The sequence below is a fragment of the Hippocampus comes genome, unplaced genomic scaffold, assembly GCF_001891065.2.
Source record: "Hippocampus comes isolate QL1 unplaced genomic scaffold, H_comes_QL1_v1.1 scaffold174, whole genome shotgun sequence".
NCBI lineage: Eukaryota > Metazoa > Chordata > Actinopteri > Syngnathiformes > Syngnathidae > Hippocampus > Hippocampus comes.
The window spans coordinates 8452264-8469790 of NW_017805983.1; the positions used below are offsets into that span (position 1 = coordinate 8452264).

A 17527-nucleotide genomic window follows, 5' to 3' on the forward strand; every position below is an offset into this window, starting at 1 on the left:
TTGGCCTAAAATATGTCTCGTAACCTTTAGAAAAGCAAAACAGTGTTCCTCCTATATTGGGGTTATTACTACTAGACAACATACACGAATAAAAAGCAGCATTTTTGTCAAATTCGAATGGTATTATTTCCCAATTAGCGTGGTATGGTGCGATTGAAAACATTGTATGGTTGCTGCGGTGGCGTTCGAATTGTTTTGCCTTACAGTCCAAACTCGGAGTTTACATTGAACATTGCTAACAACACTGGCCTTGTCATGTGTTTTACAGTTAACGTCAACCCACGCACAACGTTTTATTAGAACAAGAAAATAGAGGAGCCGATGATTAACCGGAGGTCGTCCCTTTGTTAATGCCCGCTCCTGTAGTTGTCAACAAGTGCTTCTGAAGCCGTAGCAGTAATTTCCCAGCTAGTTGTCTAAGCTAAGTCGCTAGCTGTGTAGCTATAGCCTGCCTGAGCTGGCTCCTTGCTGGCTTTCTTTCGGGTTGTTCGCGACCTACTCACTGACTGCCTGCCTGCTTTTCTGCATAATAACACTGGAAAAGAATAAAAGGTAACACAAGATCTCACAGCGTCTCTTACTAAACCTATGCTAAAGGTAATTTTTTTAGTTTATACTTTGTTTCAATACTGCGTGGAAACGTGATACGCATCGAACTCTACATGACACGACTTTCCAAAGATTCATTAATATCAGTAAATTAAATGTGTACTTTTATTTAATCTGCTCTACTTTTTCCATGTAAGATAATAATCTGTCAAGGCATATTGCCAACTCCCGCTTTTTACTCCATCGTTTTGGGGGATGACGTAATGTTTCCTTGGCGGTCACCTACGACGTTCTTTGTATCCATGTTGACACGGTAGTGATGGTAGCATTGTAACTGTTATGGTTCCGACAACCATTCAGTTATGGTGGAGGGTTTAAACTCAAACTAAACGAAGGTGTCGCGTTAACACAACGTGTTTGTACGGGCAACATAATGCTTTAATCTGTGTGTTTACATCTGCGTGTAGGAATGGTGCAGCCCCAACCTGATGGCCCACTGCAGTGGGACATGTCAGGAGAGGATAGTGGAGGGGCCCTCAGGGTCCCACCTGAGCTGGCAGCCAATGAAGTGGTCACCAGGTTGCTTGGAGACAATCAGCAGCTCAGAGGTACGTACTCCAATAAACTCTATGGTTAGCAAACAAGGTTGTCCTGGCAGATGGGGAGCAAATGCAGATTTTATTTCCCACTTCTTGTCCACCTTTACCCCCACCAAGCTTTGGTATCTTATTTGTGTTCTAACAGAATTCCTACTATCATTAGTTTGTATCTCTCAAGAAGATTGTTTTAATAGTTGCAGTATGTTATTTTGATACACTGTATTTTTAGTGTCTGTTGTAATTGGACCTCTGAAAGCATACAAGGTTTACTTGGCCTTTAGAAAATGGAAAAATACCATATTTGTTGTCATCTGGACTGATAGTTTCTTCGCAAATGTTGCATTGAGGACATTTCACGTGTGTTATGAGAATCAATGTTTGTTTATTTTAGTGCTGAATTGTTCAAGCAGGTTAGTGTTTCACATACTTATACAACAGACAGTTGCAAGCAAGATTAAAGTGAAAAGAATAAAAACAGTGAACATGATGGACGGATATAGAACCAATTCAACATAATAATAAAAGTTGTGGTTCCAGTAATGTGCTGATTACAGAGAAACTTCATTTGTATAAAAATTCTTTGTCTAAACGTTCAAAAACCTGGCAGACAAATTATAGTTTCAAACTTGAATTTGAGGAAAATGCCACCTCCCTTACCAGATGCAAAGGTGAAAAATTGTCTGCACCAATGCATTGAATGAGGTGATCGTATTACCTTGGCAATTCAAGTTTTCAATACAGATTTAACAAAATTTAATTATAATACCGAAAAAAAACCATTGCACCAACTATGTGATAGGGCGTTGGTTTGTGGTGCTCTTCTTGGGCAAAGAAAACAAAGCATCCTTATACTGTAGCTCTACAGTACCACAAAGCACAATGTAGAACAACTACATTTCTCAGGTCTTTTAATTTCGGAAATACCTCTTAAGAATTAATGCTTTGATCAATCACTTCTACTGAATGAATTCATTTTGTGCATCCGTTTGACTACTTGTCCCCTTTCCCATCACACTGTCTTTCAGAAGCCTTGCGGCGTAGTAACCTTGCCTTGCGTCAGCGCTGTGAAGAGATGGAGGGTTGGCAAAGAAAGACGAGGGAGGATAGGGAATTTCTCAGTTGTCGTTTCCAAGAGGCCAGGGCTCTGGTGGAAAGGCTGGCACTGGAGAACCACTCTTTACAAGGCCTGGTGAATGGACCGGCCTCCTCATCCAACCACTGCTGTAGCTCCAGCCAGACTGAAAGCTCTTTTCCAACAAAGAATGGCCCACTTGATGCACCACAGGTTAGTTTATTTATAAAAATTCATCAATACGCAATTCATTTGGTCTGTGGAATATATGCAAGGCAATACCTTAAGCATTTCGGTTGCAAAGATGAGGATGGTTACGTGTTTCCGATATTTGCTTGTTTCAAGCTACTGGGGCACCCTCTGAAGGAAAAATAACCCCAGTCTTTAAATGTGTGGTATCAGGTGTTCGTGTAATAGGTATATTCAGTAGTTTAGTACGAACTGAGATGGACACTATACTTTCACCGAGACAGCTACAACAACACCCTCATCCTGGCAGTTAGTATGTGCTTGTCATTATTATTATATTATTGGTTGTCTCTTTTTTTCATAACCTCAGTTTTGCTGCATCTGCACCACTCTATCGTATAAGAGAGAAACAAGAAAGACTTTCTCTTCTAGTTTGTTCACTCTCTCTGGACAGTACTTTGTTACACTTGTGGTTGATTTTATTGTCTGGAAAGAAATTTGAGTTGAGCATCTGAAAACAGCTGTGCAAATCTATGGACACACGGACCTGCATGCACCGTAAAACTGCAGATGGGTCTTCAAATCAGATATTGATGCTTTGATTGCTTGGTTGACACTAGAATGAGTGGAATAAATAAAAAGTTAATCTGGCATTGTCGGTAACTTGACCTTTTAATCGCCAAATCAATCCAATAAAATCCTCAGGCATCAAATATTTTCCCTTTACAAAGATAATAATGTTTACATTTTATTGACATTGTTTGAAACACATTCATTTCGCAATATATTGATATACTGTATACTGCACCATACACATTATTCGGAGCTTATTGAGAGATGCTTTATGAATCTGAACTCTACGTTTTGTATGTTTTTATGTCCTCAATTGGAGAATCAAGAATATTGGGAAAGGCTTGGTATGATGCTACAGCAAGGAAAGCGTCTCCTTTGAGTGATTTCCTCCACTCCATGATGGAGTCCTCCAAACATAAGACCAAGTAGCTTAGACACAAGAAACGCCCACAGACTTCCCCGCGGTACCAACTCGTCCCTATTTGATTAGGAGTAAACACAGAATGGTCAACAAACCATGGAGGGAATGCGACAGGAAAAAACATAACATCAAATAAGCACCGTTAGTTAATTTCATTTTTCCTTCAGATATTTGATCAACGGGAAAAGATGACAGCGGAGGAAGCAGATCAACACACACAGGCAACTCCCCCTCGTAGCTTGGTAAGATTTTGAGTGGACACCTGCAGCATGCTGTGGGTTCTAATGTAGTTGTTTACTTTCCATCTAATGAGCATGTCTGTTCCAGGGTGATGCAAGTGTATGTAGCTCCGTGAGTAGTGCCCTCCCAACCCCCCCTACCTCCCTTACAGAGGTATCAGGGGGTTCAGTGGGCAGGGAAAATGGCCAGGTGAGACAGCTCACTCCAACCCTTTTCCCAATCTTACCTTCTTTGCTGCTGCTGCTGCTTCTAGATGTTGTTTTCGTACCACGTAATACCGGTCTTCTATGAGACTAAGATCATGACCAAATGGCCTGTCAAGTCCAAACCAAAATGGATCCCTCTACTGTTAGCTCTGTTGACATTAATTATCCTTATCAGCATGTACCACCACATGACCACGGCCACCTTTTGTGAGAGAAACAGTGCTATACATCCAGTAAAAGGCCATTTGGGCTTTGTGGGGATTTCTGGTTTTGCTGGAAGGCAAAGTCTCTCATCGTAATGCGCCCCTTACACTAATGGGCATTAATTTTTCTTATCGGTTCACTCATATAAACCACCGGGCTGTCCAATGAATTAGAGCAGCGATACTTATGTATTGTCTGCCCTTTAGCTCATCATGAGCATACTGTATGGTTCATTACTAATCCACTTTCCTTCACTGCATCCGCTCATCCAGAATTCTGTCACATTGCATGCTTCTCTCTGCAGCCTGTCCAATATGCAAATGACTTCCTGCAAGTGAAGAGCCACAAAGAAAAGCTGGAGGAAGGCATGCGCGATCTGAAGAAGAAAAACGAAGAGCTGGAGAGGCAGCGGGACGAGGGCGAAAAGGAAAGAGAGCGAATGCGTCGCTGCATTGATCAGCTGGCGGCCAAATTGGCCCAAGCACAGGTATTGGTGATCCACTTAGGCCCAAATTGCGCACTAGGAACTAAGGGCTGATTAATTGATTCCGTAGTTCAAACCGTTGTTTCCATTGATGTGCGCTTCTTGCATGTCAATCATGGCTGTGAAGCAAGAGCCACTAGATCAGAAAAGTAGCATCAATGTTGCCAACTTAGTGATTTGGTCGCAAAATACTTTTCCGACCCCTGTCGGAACTATTAAAAAGCAAACAACGACTTTACTATTTGCCAAGAAACAGTAAACTTGAATGGAACCATTGTCACATTTTTTTCCTATTTGACATTGACAAACTCTAGTTGTAGCCAACACAGTCAATCACACTGAATCCTGCCCAAGACATGTGCAAAAGCAGTGACACATCAATGATGCCAAGGGTGGCACAACCCATTATTAGGTTCAGGGGGCAGTTACTTTTTCACATAGAGACAGGTAGGTTTGGATTTTTTTTGTGTCTCTAAATAAATTAAATTGGCATTTAGAAACTGAATTTTGTATTTCCTTGGGTTGTCGCTGTGTGATATTAAAATGTGTTTGATGAACTGAAATCTTTGTGTGTGTGATAAATATGAAAAGAACACAGAAGGGGGCAAATACTTTTTAACGGCACTGTACATGAATGTCTTTGACAGGCAAGCAGCGCCACTGAGGAGGCCGGCCAACATCGCAGTGAAGCCCAGCACTCCTCTGACTGGTATGATGTTTGATGACAATTTATTTTTTCAGAGTTTCAGTTAACACTACTAAAATGTCCAGTGTGTCAACAGTGTTGTTCAATTAATCTTCACACAGAATCTTTGGGTTAAACATCCAAGAGTGCTTGCCATGTTGTTTTTTTATTGTTGCAATCAAAGCCTTATTATTTTTATTTATTTATTTTTGCTATATCTACTTCCTTCTCCCTTCATTCCTGTTCCTTGTACCAGCTCTAGCCTGGCTAAACTCACAGAGCAGCTTCAGGCCACGCAGGGCAGGTGAGCCCCCAGCTCTGTGTGGCTTTTCTTCTTGGTCAAATGCATGTTAAACTCGCAACTGTCTTCTTCACTGAAACCGCTTCTGTCTGGATGTTTGTTTGTTTGTTTTTTTGTTTGTTTGTTTGTGAACAGTGAGGCACACGCCTAAAACATGGGTTTTTTTTTTGGGGGGTGGGGGAGTTGGTTTTTTTATCACTGTGTATCTTTTAGTTGGACATGACACCAACCATTGTGTCAAGAAGTACAGTTATAAGGCAACATTACCATTTTCCGTTTTACATCTTGACAAGACATTGCCTGACAAATTATTCATGCCCTTTCTCAATACACGCTGATTCTCTATTCTACTGTTTCAGTTGATGAGAATGGCTTTGATGCTCGACGTTATGTTACAATTCTTCAGGTTGTGTTACCTAGAAAAGATTAAAATGAGGATAGATAATACTCTTTCTGATCTTTTCTTTCCATTTCCCCCAGAGTTGTCATCATACTTAATGCATAATTTGATTTCATGAAACATTTATTGGATTTGTTCAGTGGCGTATTTCTGATGGATCATTTTTTTGTTCGTTTTGTTGTTTTTTGTTAAGTGAACAATTATGGTCAAAGTTAATTATGATTCAATAATTAATAGGTATCGTGAGCTAGAAGAGAAGCTTGACTACCTGCAGAAGAGTTCTGCTCAACGTGACAGAACCGAGGGTCTGCTGAAGCAAAAGGACAAGGACTGTGAGGCTCTCAAAGCTCAGGCAACATCTCTCTTAGCAGAACTGAATGAGAGGCAGAGCTGCCTGAACAAAAGCGAGCAAGAACGCAAAATGCTGGAGGACAAGTAAGCAATCACTTTTGGGGCAAATTTGAGATTTCGAAGACAGTGTCCAAGTGTGAGCTCATAGGCGCTCCGGTGTACTTGTGTGCAGGTTGTGTAGTAAGGTGAAAGCCCTGCAGGTGGCAGAGCAAGAACTGGAGCAACAGAGGAATCAGCATCATGTGAACATGGACAAGCTTATGTTGCAGATTCAGAGCTTGGAGCAAGCCCTCAAGACAGAGAGAAATGTTGTCGCTGTGGAAAAGTGGGGACACACACGCACGAGCACACACACACACACACACACACACACACACACACACATACACGCGCGCGCGCACACAATTTCTGAGCAACAATATGCAAGGATGTTAGTTTTTTAAAAAAAGTGTTTAGCTATGCTGAAAAAAACAGACAAACCCAAACATTTAGGCCATGGGTGCCCAAGTCTGGCCCTCGAGAGCCCTTATCCAGCCATTTTTAAGTGTTTCCCTCCTCCAACAAACCTGATTCAAATGCTCATCATTGTTATCAGACTTCTGCAAAGCTAGCTGCTGTTAAATTGAGTTTCCACTCTATGTTCTTTTCCTTAGATTGTGTCTATGAATCAAATGTAATGTTTTTAAAATCGGGGAGTATTGGTATTACGAAAGGGGAGTTTGCAGTGTTAGACTGCTAGCATGATTTGAGTGTGACCTTACTTCACGAGTTCTTCCTCCCCTTGAGACTGACCAAAGTCACCCCCCCCCCCCACTAATGTGCGTGGGACATGCATTGTACGTAACGTGCATTGTAAACAAGCAAACCTTTGCTACAGGTGCTATCTTGGTCCCATGACTTATTCTTAATAGCGTTACTAGAACACTAAATAAAAACCAGATAGGGATGTTTTTTTTTTTTTCACAGATCATTTTACTTATGTACTTCTGTCAGCTCATATGGACAATTTTAACACGCATGACAATTTTTTTTAATGCACACCCCCCTTTAACCAAATGCTGGTATTCATTTCCCTCTTGTTTCTTAGGAAAAAACTTACACAGCTTCAGCATGCTTACACGAGTCTTGTTAGAAGCTATGATTCTATCCTCAAAAATGAGGTAGGTATCCAGACAAGTTGTTCTACCAATACCAGGTTTATGTTTTCACGTCCATCTTTATGTACCACCCATGTTTTCCAGGGAGGAGATCTGTGCAGCCGACTGGAGGAGGCTGAGAGAGCGCTGGCCCTCAAGCAGGACCTGATTGACAAACTAAAGGAGGAGGTCGAGCAGCAAAAAGGCTCACTGGAGACGGTTCCTGTCCTTACTGCGCAGGTACAAATTCACAGTTATAGGCCCCCACTTTCGTGGGCATGATTAACAGGGTACTTTTATAGGTGGGGGTTGTGAAGTTAAACATTTTTCCTCACATTTGAAACGGCTCAAAAATCCCCAAACCCATACAGCATGTCAGAACTTGCTATAGTTGTTTTTGTTATCAGCTAAGCAGGAAATCTCTGCTTGAACAGTCAGTCAGTTATTAGCAATCATAAACCATTTGTTTTACATTGCTGTAAAACTGACATGACCGTACAACCTGGTTCAATAACCTGGCTTCTTCTCCACCTTAATCTATGTTCAGGCTGAGATCTACAAAGCAGATTTCCTTGCAGAACGAGAAGCAAGAGAAAAGCTAAACCAGAAGAAAGAAGAGCTGCAGGATCAGCTGAATCATGCTTTGGCGGAGATCGACAGGCACAAACAGGAAGCCACATCCCGGTAAATATATCTGTCGAAAAAACAAAAAACCTTGCTTGTCTCCTTGGTAAATCCGGTCATGTTACCGTGATTGCGGACACAGTTTATCCACACACTTTGAAGAAGTTGAGAATATTTGCTTCGGATCTTGAGATCCAGACGTTCATTTAGAACTATGGTGCATTAATACGATGCTGTATCAGCATCAAGCTTTACTGCAGTTATCAAGTAGGGCTCTTGGCACATGCTTTAGATTGAATCAAGGATCTGCATTTGCTTTATCATGCTGGAACAGTAAACTTTGATTGATGTCTGAAGCAGGTTCATGAAAGTAACCACATCATCCACTGTTTCAGGGCGCGTATGGAGCAGATGAAGCTGAGGCATCAGGAGGACTTTCCAACACGGGTTCCACACATTCCGCCTCCACAGGGTACACCATGACTGAAAAATGCTACGGACAATCTTATAAAACTTAAAATAATGTCAAAATCGAATACTGTCAAAAAGTAACTTTAACACAATGCAGTTTTAAATTGTCTATTCTCGTTCGACATAGATAAGGCTCTCTTTTTCTCACTTTGGCTCTTGCACACATTTCTGCACTTGAAGCCGAGGAGCAAGTTTACTTGTTACATTGAAGAAAAAAAGATTTCTGAAAAGTTTGTCACTGAGAGGCACCCGCTTATGCTCTATTGTCAGGTGGATTTTCTGCCGGAGCTTTCAACACGGCACCCCCTCCATCATTGTACCGCAATCCAGGATTGGTGCAGCCTAGTGATCAAGGAGCAGCAGGAGTTGAGGATTTGCCAGACTTATGTTGTCCCAAGTGCCAGTACCACGCTCCAGACATGGACACACTGCAAATCCACGTTATGGACTGCATACAGTAACAGATTCAGAGTTCATCTTCCCTTCAATAATCATACATCGACCAGCCATATCATTATAATCACTGACAGGTGAATTGAATAACATAAAGCTTGTTACAATAGCACCTGTCATGGATTAAGATTTTAGACTTGGGTATGTTGCCATTTTACCCTAAAAGTTTATTGATTTGAGTCAGGATCTCTGCGGGAGCGGCTAGTACCTACCTTAAGCGATCCGAGAATGGACATCGAGTGACCCAACAACAGGATAATGGGCGCTAAATGTAATTGATGTAAGTCTAACAACGTTGCTCCACAGAAAGGTACTAAAGCACAAACCTGTTTATTTTATGTTATTTTTTTAAGAAATAACCTGTCGTGTTCGGCTGCTTAGACATGCAGTACTGGTGGCTCAGTCTGCCTTTTCATGCCAGAACCGTTCTGCTGTGCACCTGGAATGTTCAATATAATCCCTCTATTATTTGTACAATGCAACAGGGGGGAGGGGGAGGCAGTGCTACAGGTATGTAGTAGCTATGCAGTGTCAGTCACCCTTGTATAGAATTTAAGTGTAGAAAGGTAAAAGGTTGTGGATTTTTTTTTTGTGTGTGTGTGTAACACCAAGGTCCAGGTGTTGACTTGGCATCCAAAGTCCGTAACAGCAAGGTCCAGGTGATGACTTGGCATCCGAAGTCCAAATACTTGGATTCATTTGAGGTCCTTTCAGATGTACTTGAGAGTAGGTGCCAACCCAGCGTCACATATTTAACTAGTCTGATGTTAATCGTTTGGTGTCCCGATACACCGTCAAAGGTTTTGTGGCGTTCATGTCAGAGCTGTTTTAGCTCCTATACAGTATTAATCGGAAGGATATAGTGATATGGCTAATCGGTGTAGATGGGGGGAGAGGTCCCTTTCCAGCTCAGTGTGTAGCTGGGCTAAACATTTTTGTAGTCGCACCTTACTTGCACTTAAATGCAACACACATTTAATAAAGTTGACCTAATATGGACGCTTGAAATGATGATGATGATAGGAATCAAGATGTGCCAAACACAGGACTTATCTTGTGAACAAAAGAAATAATGACATCATTGTATTCCTCTAGACCTGGTCCACCCATTCACTTTCTGCTGTAACTTTCCCCACTCTTTAATTCTGTCCTTTTCCACTCTATTTTGTTGTTGTCCATTGCTTTTCCCAGGTTGCACCTACCATTTAAATGTAATTCTTTGGCAAACAAGATCTGCATTTTCACAGGGTTTGTTCTCAGTCCCTGATGCCTTTTCCTTTCTTGCTCTCGCTTTACTCTGCTGAGATAGTGGTATCCTAAAGGAGGAATGGCTGATGTGTGTGGAATTAAACGTGTTCTTGAATTGTATCATCCATTGTTATTTAACAATAGTTAATCTTTGGACCTGAAATATACCTTTAACAGAAAACAACAGTAAAATAATTTTTACAATCTCCCTGAAGGGTAAACGTGAGCGAATAACCCAGTGAGCTTTAAATTAAGGTGTATATTCAAATACCGTATGTTTTGGTCATTAATGTTGCAAGTCTACATTACCTCAAAACATACATATCTGTACTTGAGATGGTTTAACTCTTGAGTGAACAAAGTAGCCATTCTCTTTGTACTGTGTCTATGTATACTGTTGACTACATCACTGCTATATCACTGAGAACCTTTATTGTGTACTCTTCTTCCTTGTAGCTATCAATTATCTGAATGTAAAAAGCATTGAGGTCAAGGTTTTTGTGATTATTGTCTGTAATGATAGATAATCTGTTGGTGTAATGAAAATTGTTTCAATCCGTTGACAAATTCCAAAATAAATCAAATGTTCTTTGGCTCACACAAGATGCATTCATACCATGAACCCTCTCGGCTCTATGGTGGGCATTTGTGTCCTCGCTACATTTTTATCATACTATTTTAGCTGTGTTAATGTGAAGGAATTTGGCTAAAATAGTTGGAGATTACCAGGGCAGGCCTGGGACAAAAAAAAAAAAAAAAAATCAAGCACAATTAGCAAAACATTCGGCAAATGTGTTATTGACATATCATGTCATTGTGCTTGAAATACAATAACGAAGGAAGGTGAAGTATTTGTTGAGAAAACGTATCCATTTTCTTTCATGGTTATTTGATAGAGCGATTAAAGTAATCATTAACCACAAATATCTAATAATCCTAAAACAGTGATATCATGCTGTTATTTTTAATTTGATTATTGTATTATATGTAAAATGTCCAAATAAAATATATTTTTGGGGGGCTAGGGGGATACATGTATAGTGATGCTTTGCGATTTAAAATACAGTAGTCACCACTGTCCAAACTGACCGCAGTCCCCGTCAGAGAAGGGAAAAATTATTTGGCCCTCACAGGAAAAGGTTTGGGGACCCCTGGTATAAACAGAAACAAACAACATAAGGGTGTAGGCTGGTTTGACCGCGAAGAGGGAGTTTATATTTTCTTCATTGTTCTTGTACTGCTTTTGTGCTTTTAGAAAACTGGCTGAGGGTGGTGGCAAAGTAAATGGAGAAAGAGAGACATCAACATTGCTTTCAAAATAAGAATACTTTTATTTTTTTTATAATATTTTACCTTCTCAGTGTATGCTTATTTTTGGGACCACTAAAGCACTAATGTTATTTACATTGTCTACGACTTTGTACAACAATGTGCATAATCTAGACACATAAAACAAAAGATCTTTGTATGCGGTGACCTCAATATTTTGTACTTTATTTTGGTATAATCCAAAGTAGTTTTACCGGTTCCTGTTAGAGCTTGCCTACAGTGTGGTTCAAGGCTGTCCTCCATTCATCTTGGACTGCAACCTGTAATAGTTTGTCTCCGCCCGTCCTGAGAACCTGAAGGTTTTTCCAGACCGATATGTCAGGTTCAACTTCCCCGCCTGCCAAAACCGAGGCGATGGGAACCGAGGGTTGTTTCCCGCCTGGATACAAGGTTTTCATCCCCGAGGAACACGGCTTGGAGCGCGGCTTTCGTCTCACAGCCTTCTCGGACTTGAAAGGATGAGGCTGCAAGGTCCCGCAGGAGGCTCTGCTCAAACTCCTGGCGGGACTCGAGCCGAACCGGGCGGACGGGCCAGGGAAGGACGGAGACCAAGCATCTGAGTTCGCGCAACAGGTGCCCGCCGGCCCTCGGCTTGGTAAGGAAACGTTATTTTATTTTTTTTAATTACGAAGGCCAGCACCGCGACGCTTGACTTTTCTAGCTAGCGTAGCTGCTCAGGCTAGCTAACGTGTGTTCATATGCTGCTGTCACAAATTAGCTCAAGAATTTTTGAACCAATATTTTTTGGGCCTACCACTCAGGCGCCAAGATTATGTAGTGAAGAAATACGACAAAAAAACATTTTGCGGTATTTTAAAAAAGACAAGGTAGTATGAGTCAGCGTAATTTGAATGTGTGAGGCTTTGCGTCATGTGTGCGCCGCGAACGGTAAAGAGCTAAAAACACATTAACGTTGCAAGCAAAAAAGATGCAATCAAAAATGACAAACACACACATACAAACTGGAAAAACACACAAAACAACGAAACAAATGCTCTCCAAATAGGAAATGTTGGAAACGGCCAAACGCTGCAAATACATGAATAATGTATGAGCCACCTATACAGTACTGTATTGACTTATCACATCAATTTTTTGAAAAACAAATTTTTATTCAACAATTTAAAAGTGACAAATACAAACAGCACACAGAAGCAAAATAACAATAAAGACTTTTTTTTTAATTCCAATAGTCTTAAACTAAGAAACATTGAAAACATGAAAATTGGAGCACAAGTACAAAGTTTTGACCGCATTATTCTTTTTTACCCAGATATAGAAATAAATCATTCAGCCCAACAGCAAATATGACCAGCTATAGCAGGTGCAGTTTAAGTGGTCAACAAAGGAACATGCTTTGCCATCACATACACAAGATCATGCCATTGTTTCTTTATATGTTTAATGTCTAATCTAAGTTACATGTATTCAGCTGCAGTATTTCTTAACACAAAATAGGTACTATTATAAAAAAAAAAAATATATATATATATATATATATATATATATGAAAAGGGTTTGTTTTTAGAGATCCTGACTCAAATGGGGGTACGGGGGCACAAGTGACTTGGTGGACATAGCAGTTTGACTTCATGCAAACGTTCCTTGTGTGACGTTTGTCACGCATATTGTAACTAACATGTTGCAACAGTAACATGTAATCCACAAAGTATTATTTCTCTGCCTTGTCTGATTCCAGGAGTGGGGATGGACTGCTGTGTGATCCCTCTAAGGCACGGCGGGCTGTCTTTAGTTCAGACAACAGACTTCTTTTACCCACTTGTGGAGGATCCCTACATGATGGTGAGGATTTTCCTCCAAGGGGAAGCTCTGAGGTTTGATAGTCGAGAGTCTTTCCAGTTCACCCACATCCCTAATGACAACACGCTATAGATATCTACAATTAAGAATTCCTGTTATTCTTAAGAAGATATTTTGAACCTTAAAAAAATAATAGTCACATTTTGTTTGTCAGTCCGTCCATTAATTTGACCAGACGTGTTGCTGCCACATTGTTTTAACTACAGAATAGTTGTTCTTTTTAGTTCCAACATTAGAATCTGGTTTGGTTATTGCACATTTTGTAGTACTAAAATAGTGGTAAATATTCCTTGCGGCAAACATCCTGAATGCTGGATGAGTTAGCCTGTATGCTACTTTGTCACTCGCTGCGAAACCACAGATATTAACTAAAGCAAGCCATGGCTAATTGATGACACTTACATCACTGCCACCCTGGGTGTATTTGCTCCAAGTTCATTAGAACTCATTGAAGTCTTCACATTTGTGTTTGCTGTTCGTCATATCAGTGGAGAGGATTTGCAGGGCGCCTTGAAAAGTTTCATAGCATTCTCTTTTAAGATGTGTCAACTGGTGTTACTACATGGTTTAAGTTTGTAACTGTAATCGAAAGTGGACTCGCACGAACAGTTAGCATGGAAACAGAACGCCAGTTCCGGTAACGTCATACCATCTGATCTAAGTGCGCAAATTCTGATTCAATATTTCATTTGCCACGCCCACTCGTACGAATAGGTTGAATCACCACTTATTTGTGCACAGCACTACTATTTCCAATAGATGGAGGTAGATGTTATCTAACGTAACGTCAGACACGTTAAGTCTCAAGAAACCTTAGGAAAAAAAATATTATGAAACCGCATGGGTCTCGTTCTATTTTGTAGGCCTACGCATAATTAGATTGAACAAAAAGGACCTTTTGAGGAGATGAATTGAACTCTGTTTGTGTTTTCTTTGCCTCGCAGGGCAAGATTGCATGCGCCAATGTCCTCAGCGATCTATATGCCATGGGCATCACTGAGTGTGACAACATGCTGATGCTGCTCAGTGTTAGCCAGAAGATGAATGACAAGGTAATATTTATTGACTTATTTCACCGTAAATGTTGAACATTGTTTGAGATGCACTTTACCTGATCACAATATGATGCAGGACCGCGAGCGTGTCATGCCGCTAATGATTCGTGGATTTCGCGATGCTGCTGAGGAAGGAGGGACTTCGGTGACAGGCGGCCAGACGGTGATCAATCCATGGATCATTATAGGGGGAGTGGCCTCAGTTGTTTGCCAGCCCAACGACTTCATCCTGTAAGTCACTTTCAAAGGTTGCTCTTGACAGCACCACGTGCTGTGCATTTGAATAAAGTCGTGCTCAAACAGAAAACTATTCAATTATTATTTAATAATGCTCCCAGGGCACGTTTGCAAAATTAATTAAGCCTGCTAAGTCACACCTTGAGTCTGATTGGTTTTCAGGTGCTGTTTTTTTTTTTTCCAACTTATTCTGAAGAAAAATTCTGACTTGAATTCCCCATTAATGAATTTAAAATTGCTTGAAAAAAAATATTGCTGCTCTTGAACACAACTTGCATCTGAGTAGTGTTGCAAAACTATTTCCTAGTTCCTCAAAAGCTGTGTGGTTTAAATTTTGCCTGTATTTAATGTCTGGATGTCTTTTTTTTTCGACAATAACAAGTGTTTGTACTGTTATAATCAATGCCAGCATTTTTGCTGATTTTCTCAAATCATAATTGTTATGAGCGACTTTCAAGTCATCATGACTGTTTCAACAAACATTAGGAAAGGTGTTTTTTTCAGCTTTTCCCCCTTTAAGGTGTAATTAACCCTTTAAATTATTTATGTGTTTATTTTTTTGCATAATGTTCTTCACCGAGCTTGAGGCAAATTTTTTGTTTTTGGACCGCCAGACCTGCTGACAGGTCACATTTTAAAGGTCTCTCCTTCGCTCCTCTAGCCCAGACGGTGCTGTCCCAGGCGATGTCTTAGTCCTCACCAAGCCTTTGGGGACACAGGTGGCTGTTAATGCTCACCAGTGGCTTGAACAGGTCAGTATTATTCATCGTGCGTGGTCAAACAGGGTATGACGCACTCTCCTAGAATTTTGACCGTTACTGTCTTCCTCCTCCTCCTCTGTTATGTATGCATTTGAATTGCTTTGTCTAACCAGCCTGATCGGTGGAACAAGATCAAGCTTGTCATCACCAAGCAGGAAGTTAAAGAGGCCTATCAGGAAGCTATGTTTTCAATGGCAACACTAAACCGTACAGGTATGCTACATACATTGATACGATCCATTTTTCGACGCAGTGCTTTCCGATTGGTCTATTTCTGCCCATCTTTTAACTACCGCTATCTTTCTATAGATTTGATAAATTAATAATTAGCTGACATTTTAAAAATGATCACAAAAACTCCCAAGTAGTGTTGAAAGATCGCTACAATTATGGTCAACAAGGAAGGCAGAAAAGATATTTAAATTAAAAGGCATATGAGTGTTGTCATCTATTTTTGAGTGTACGTGCGTGCGTGTGTGCCAGCAGATCTGAATACCTACTTGTGTGGTCATCATGTTTCCATTTTCCCTCCAGCGGCAGGTCTCATGCACAAGTTCCAGGCCCACGCAGCAACAGACGTGACAGGCTTTGGTTTGTTGGGGCATGCCAACAACCTTGCAACGCAACAGCGCAACGACGTGGCCTTTGTTATCCACAACCTACCCATCATAGCCAAAATGGCTGCCGTCAGCAAAGCATGTGGAAACATATTCAATTTGGTTCAGGGCACATCGTCTGAGACATCCGGTAATACTGCATGCACAAACAATAACTACAGTTGCTCAGAAACATACAGGAAGAATGACATTGTGATCGGGCTTGTTCCATCAATAGTATTGTTAGAAATTAGCAAAAGCTAACAATTAGCAGTGTCCTACCACTGACCCAGTATGGCCAAATATCTGTTTTACGTGTTGCCTTCGGGTTTGATTGTTAGACACTGTGTACCTGTTATACCTGGTAGTTTGACCGCTTTTGTTACACTCTCTGTCTCCCTTTCTAAGGTGGATTGCTGGTTTGTCTGCCCAGAGAGCAGGCGGCCAAATTTTGTTCTGAGATGAAGAGCCAAAGCTTGGGGGCTGGAGGTCAGGGTGCCTGGATCATTGGAATTGTAGAGAAAGGAGACCGTCGCGCTCGTATCATCGACAAGCCCCGTATTATTGAGGTGCCACCACGAGGAAGCCAAGTGGCCAATCAGGATAACAACTCTGCGAGCCCTTTGCCTGGGCCAAATTTGTCCTAAACTATGGATGGATGGATGTGTTTTTGAGTGTGTATGTCAAGGATGCTGTCCATGTCTTCTGGAAATCATACATCACCATTGTCATTTTTTTTTTCTCTGTTGTAGTTGGGTATGGACCTACATATGACCTTGTCAGATATGAAGCTGTACTATTAGCTCAATGCCTGACTCATTTTATGAAGTGCCATCTTCAAGAATTGGAAATAATGCGAAATAAATGAACATTCCAAATCATCCTTGACAAATTCACAGATGAAAATGTATTTCCACGGAAATGCGTGTGTTTGTGTATGGATGTTTTTTTATGTGACGTGGGCCGCCGTTTTGTTGGCTTGATTTGAATGGGGGATATTATTAACGTGTTGTGAATGAATTTATTCCACAAATGGAATTGCGCATCTGTCTTGTGTCTGGCTCAGACATTACAGTCCGGAGGAAGGCTTGAGCAGCTTTCTCCGGACAAGTGGCGCCAGGTACAGATGGCCCTTTTCGGCTGATTCGTTGTCCAGCACAAAGTCACTCATTCTTCCAGTTTATGAAACTCTGCCATGTAAACCCCCACCAAGGGGCCTGGTGAAGTGGATGCCTGTCATTGGAAGGGTGAGGCAGACTTGGCTTGCTGGAGGGCTAAAGCTGTTTGTAAATTTCCTGCTTTTCACAATCAAATAAAAAAAAACACTTGGCTTCCTGTTTCTTGTGTCATGCAACTAAAAAAACATTGAACAGAAAAATACAATAATACAGTACAAGTCATAGTTTCCTTTAAGTGAATTTGCGTTCTGTTAAATAGACTAGCCCAGATTCAACACTGTAAGTAAAAGGGTCAGACGATATATTTTTAGGTGAGCGTGTCTGTGTTCTGTCAGTACAGTATA

At 40.9% G+C, this 17527-nt stretch overlaps 2 protein-coding genes across 5 annotated transcripts; both read left to right on the top strand.

Annotated features, from left to right (window-relative positions):
* Positions 1–46: 46 nt before the first annotated feature.
* Positions 47–10806, top strand: ikbkg (inhibitor of nuclear factor kappa B kinase regulatory subunit gamma). Of its 4 annotated transcripts, XM_019891409.1 has the most exons (15): positions 47–552; positions 1017–1157; positions 2174–2433; positions 3571–3645; positions 3731–3832; positions 4358–4540; positions 5185–5246; positions 5479–5526; positions 6161–6358; positions 6447–6599; positions 7362–7434; positions 7516–7650; positions 7958–8094; positions 8430–8506; positions 8776–10806. In XM_019891409.1, the coding sequence occupies exons 2-15, from the start codon at positions 1019–1021 to the stop codon at positions 8964–8966; spliced, it is 1833 nt and encodes a 610-aa protein (XP_019746968.1). In that variant the 5' UTR covers positions 47–552; positions 1017–1018; the 3' UTR covers positions 8967–10806. The 4 variants fall into 4 exon arrangements, with proteins under 4 accessions (XP_019746968.1, XP_019746969.1, XP_019746970.1 ...); XM_019891410.1 differs by lacking the exon at positions 5479–5526; XM_019891411.1 differs by lacking the exon at positions 3731–3832.
* A 960-nt stretch (positions 10807–11766) lies between these two features.
* sephs3 (selenophosphate synthetase 3) lies at positions 11767–17335 on the top strand. Its single transcript, XM_019891423.1, has 8 exons — positions 11767–12130; positions 13235–13338; positions 14301–14408; positions 14488–14642; positions 15310–15400; positions 15523–15622; positions 15944–16156; positions 16414–17335. The coding sequence occupies exons 1-8, from the start codon at positions 11851–11853 to the stop codon at positions 16650–16652; spliced, it is 1290 nt and encodes a 429-aa protein (XP_019746982.1). The 5' UTR covers positions 11767–11850; the 3' UTR covers positions 16653–17335.
* The last annotated feature ends 192 nt before the right edge of the window (positions 17336–17527 follow it).

Bases quoted from the DNA above. Each gene is read 5' to 3' on its own strand.
- ikbkg (XM_019891409.1), top strand. From the start codon at position 1,019: ATGGTGCAGCCCCAACCTGATGGCCCACTGCAGTGGGACATGTCAGGA. The intron at 3,646-3,730 runs GTAAGATTTTGA...TGTCTGTTCCAG, and splicing joins CAACTCCCCCTCGTAGCTTG to GGTGATGCAAGTGTATGTAG. The intron at 5,247-5,478 runs GTATGATGTTTG...TCCTTGTACCAG, and splicing joins GCCCAGCACTCCTCTGACTG to CTCTAGCCTGGCTAAACTCA.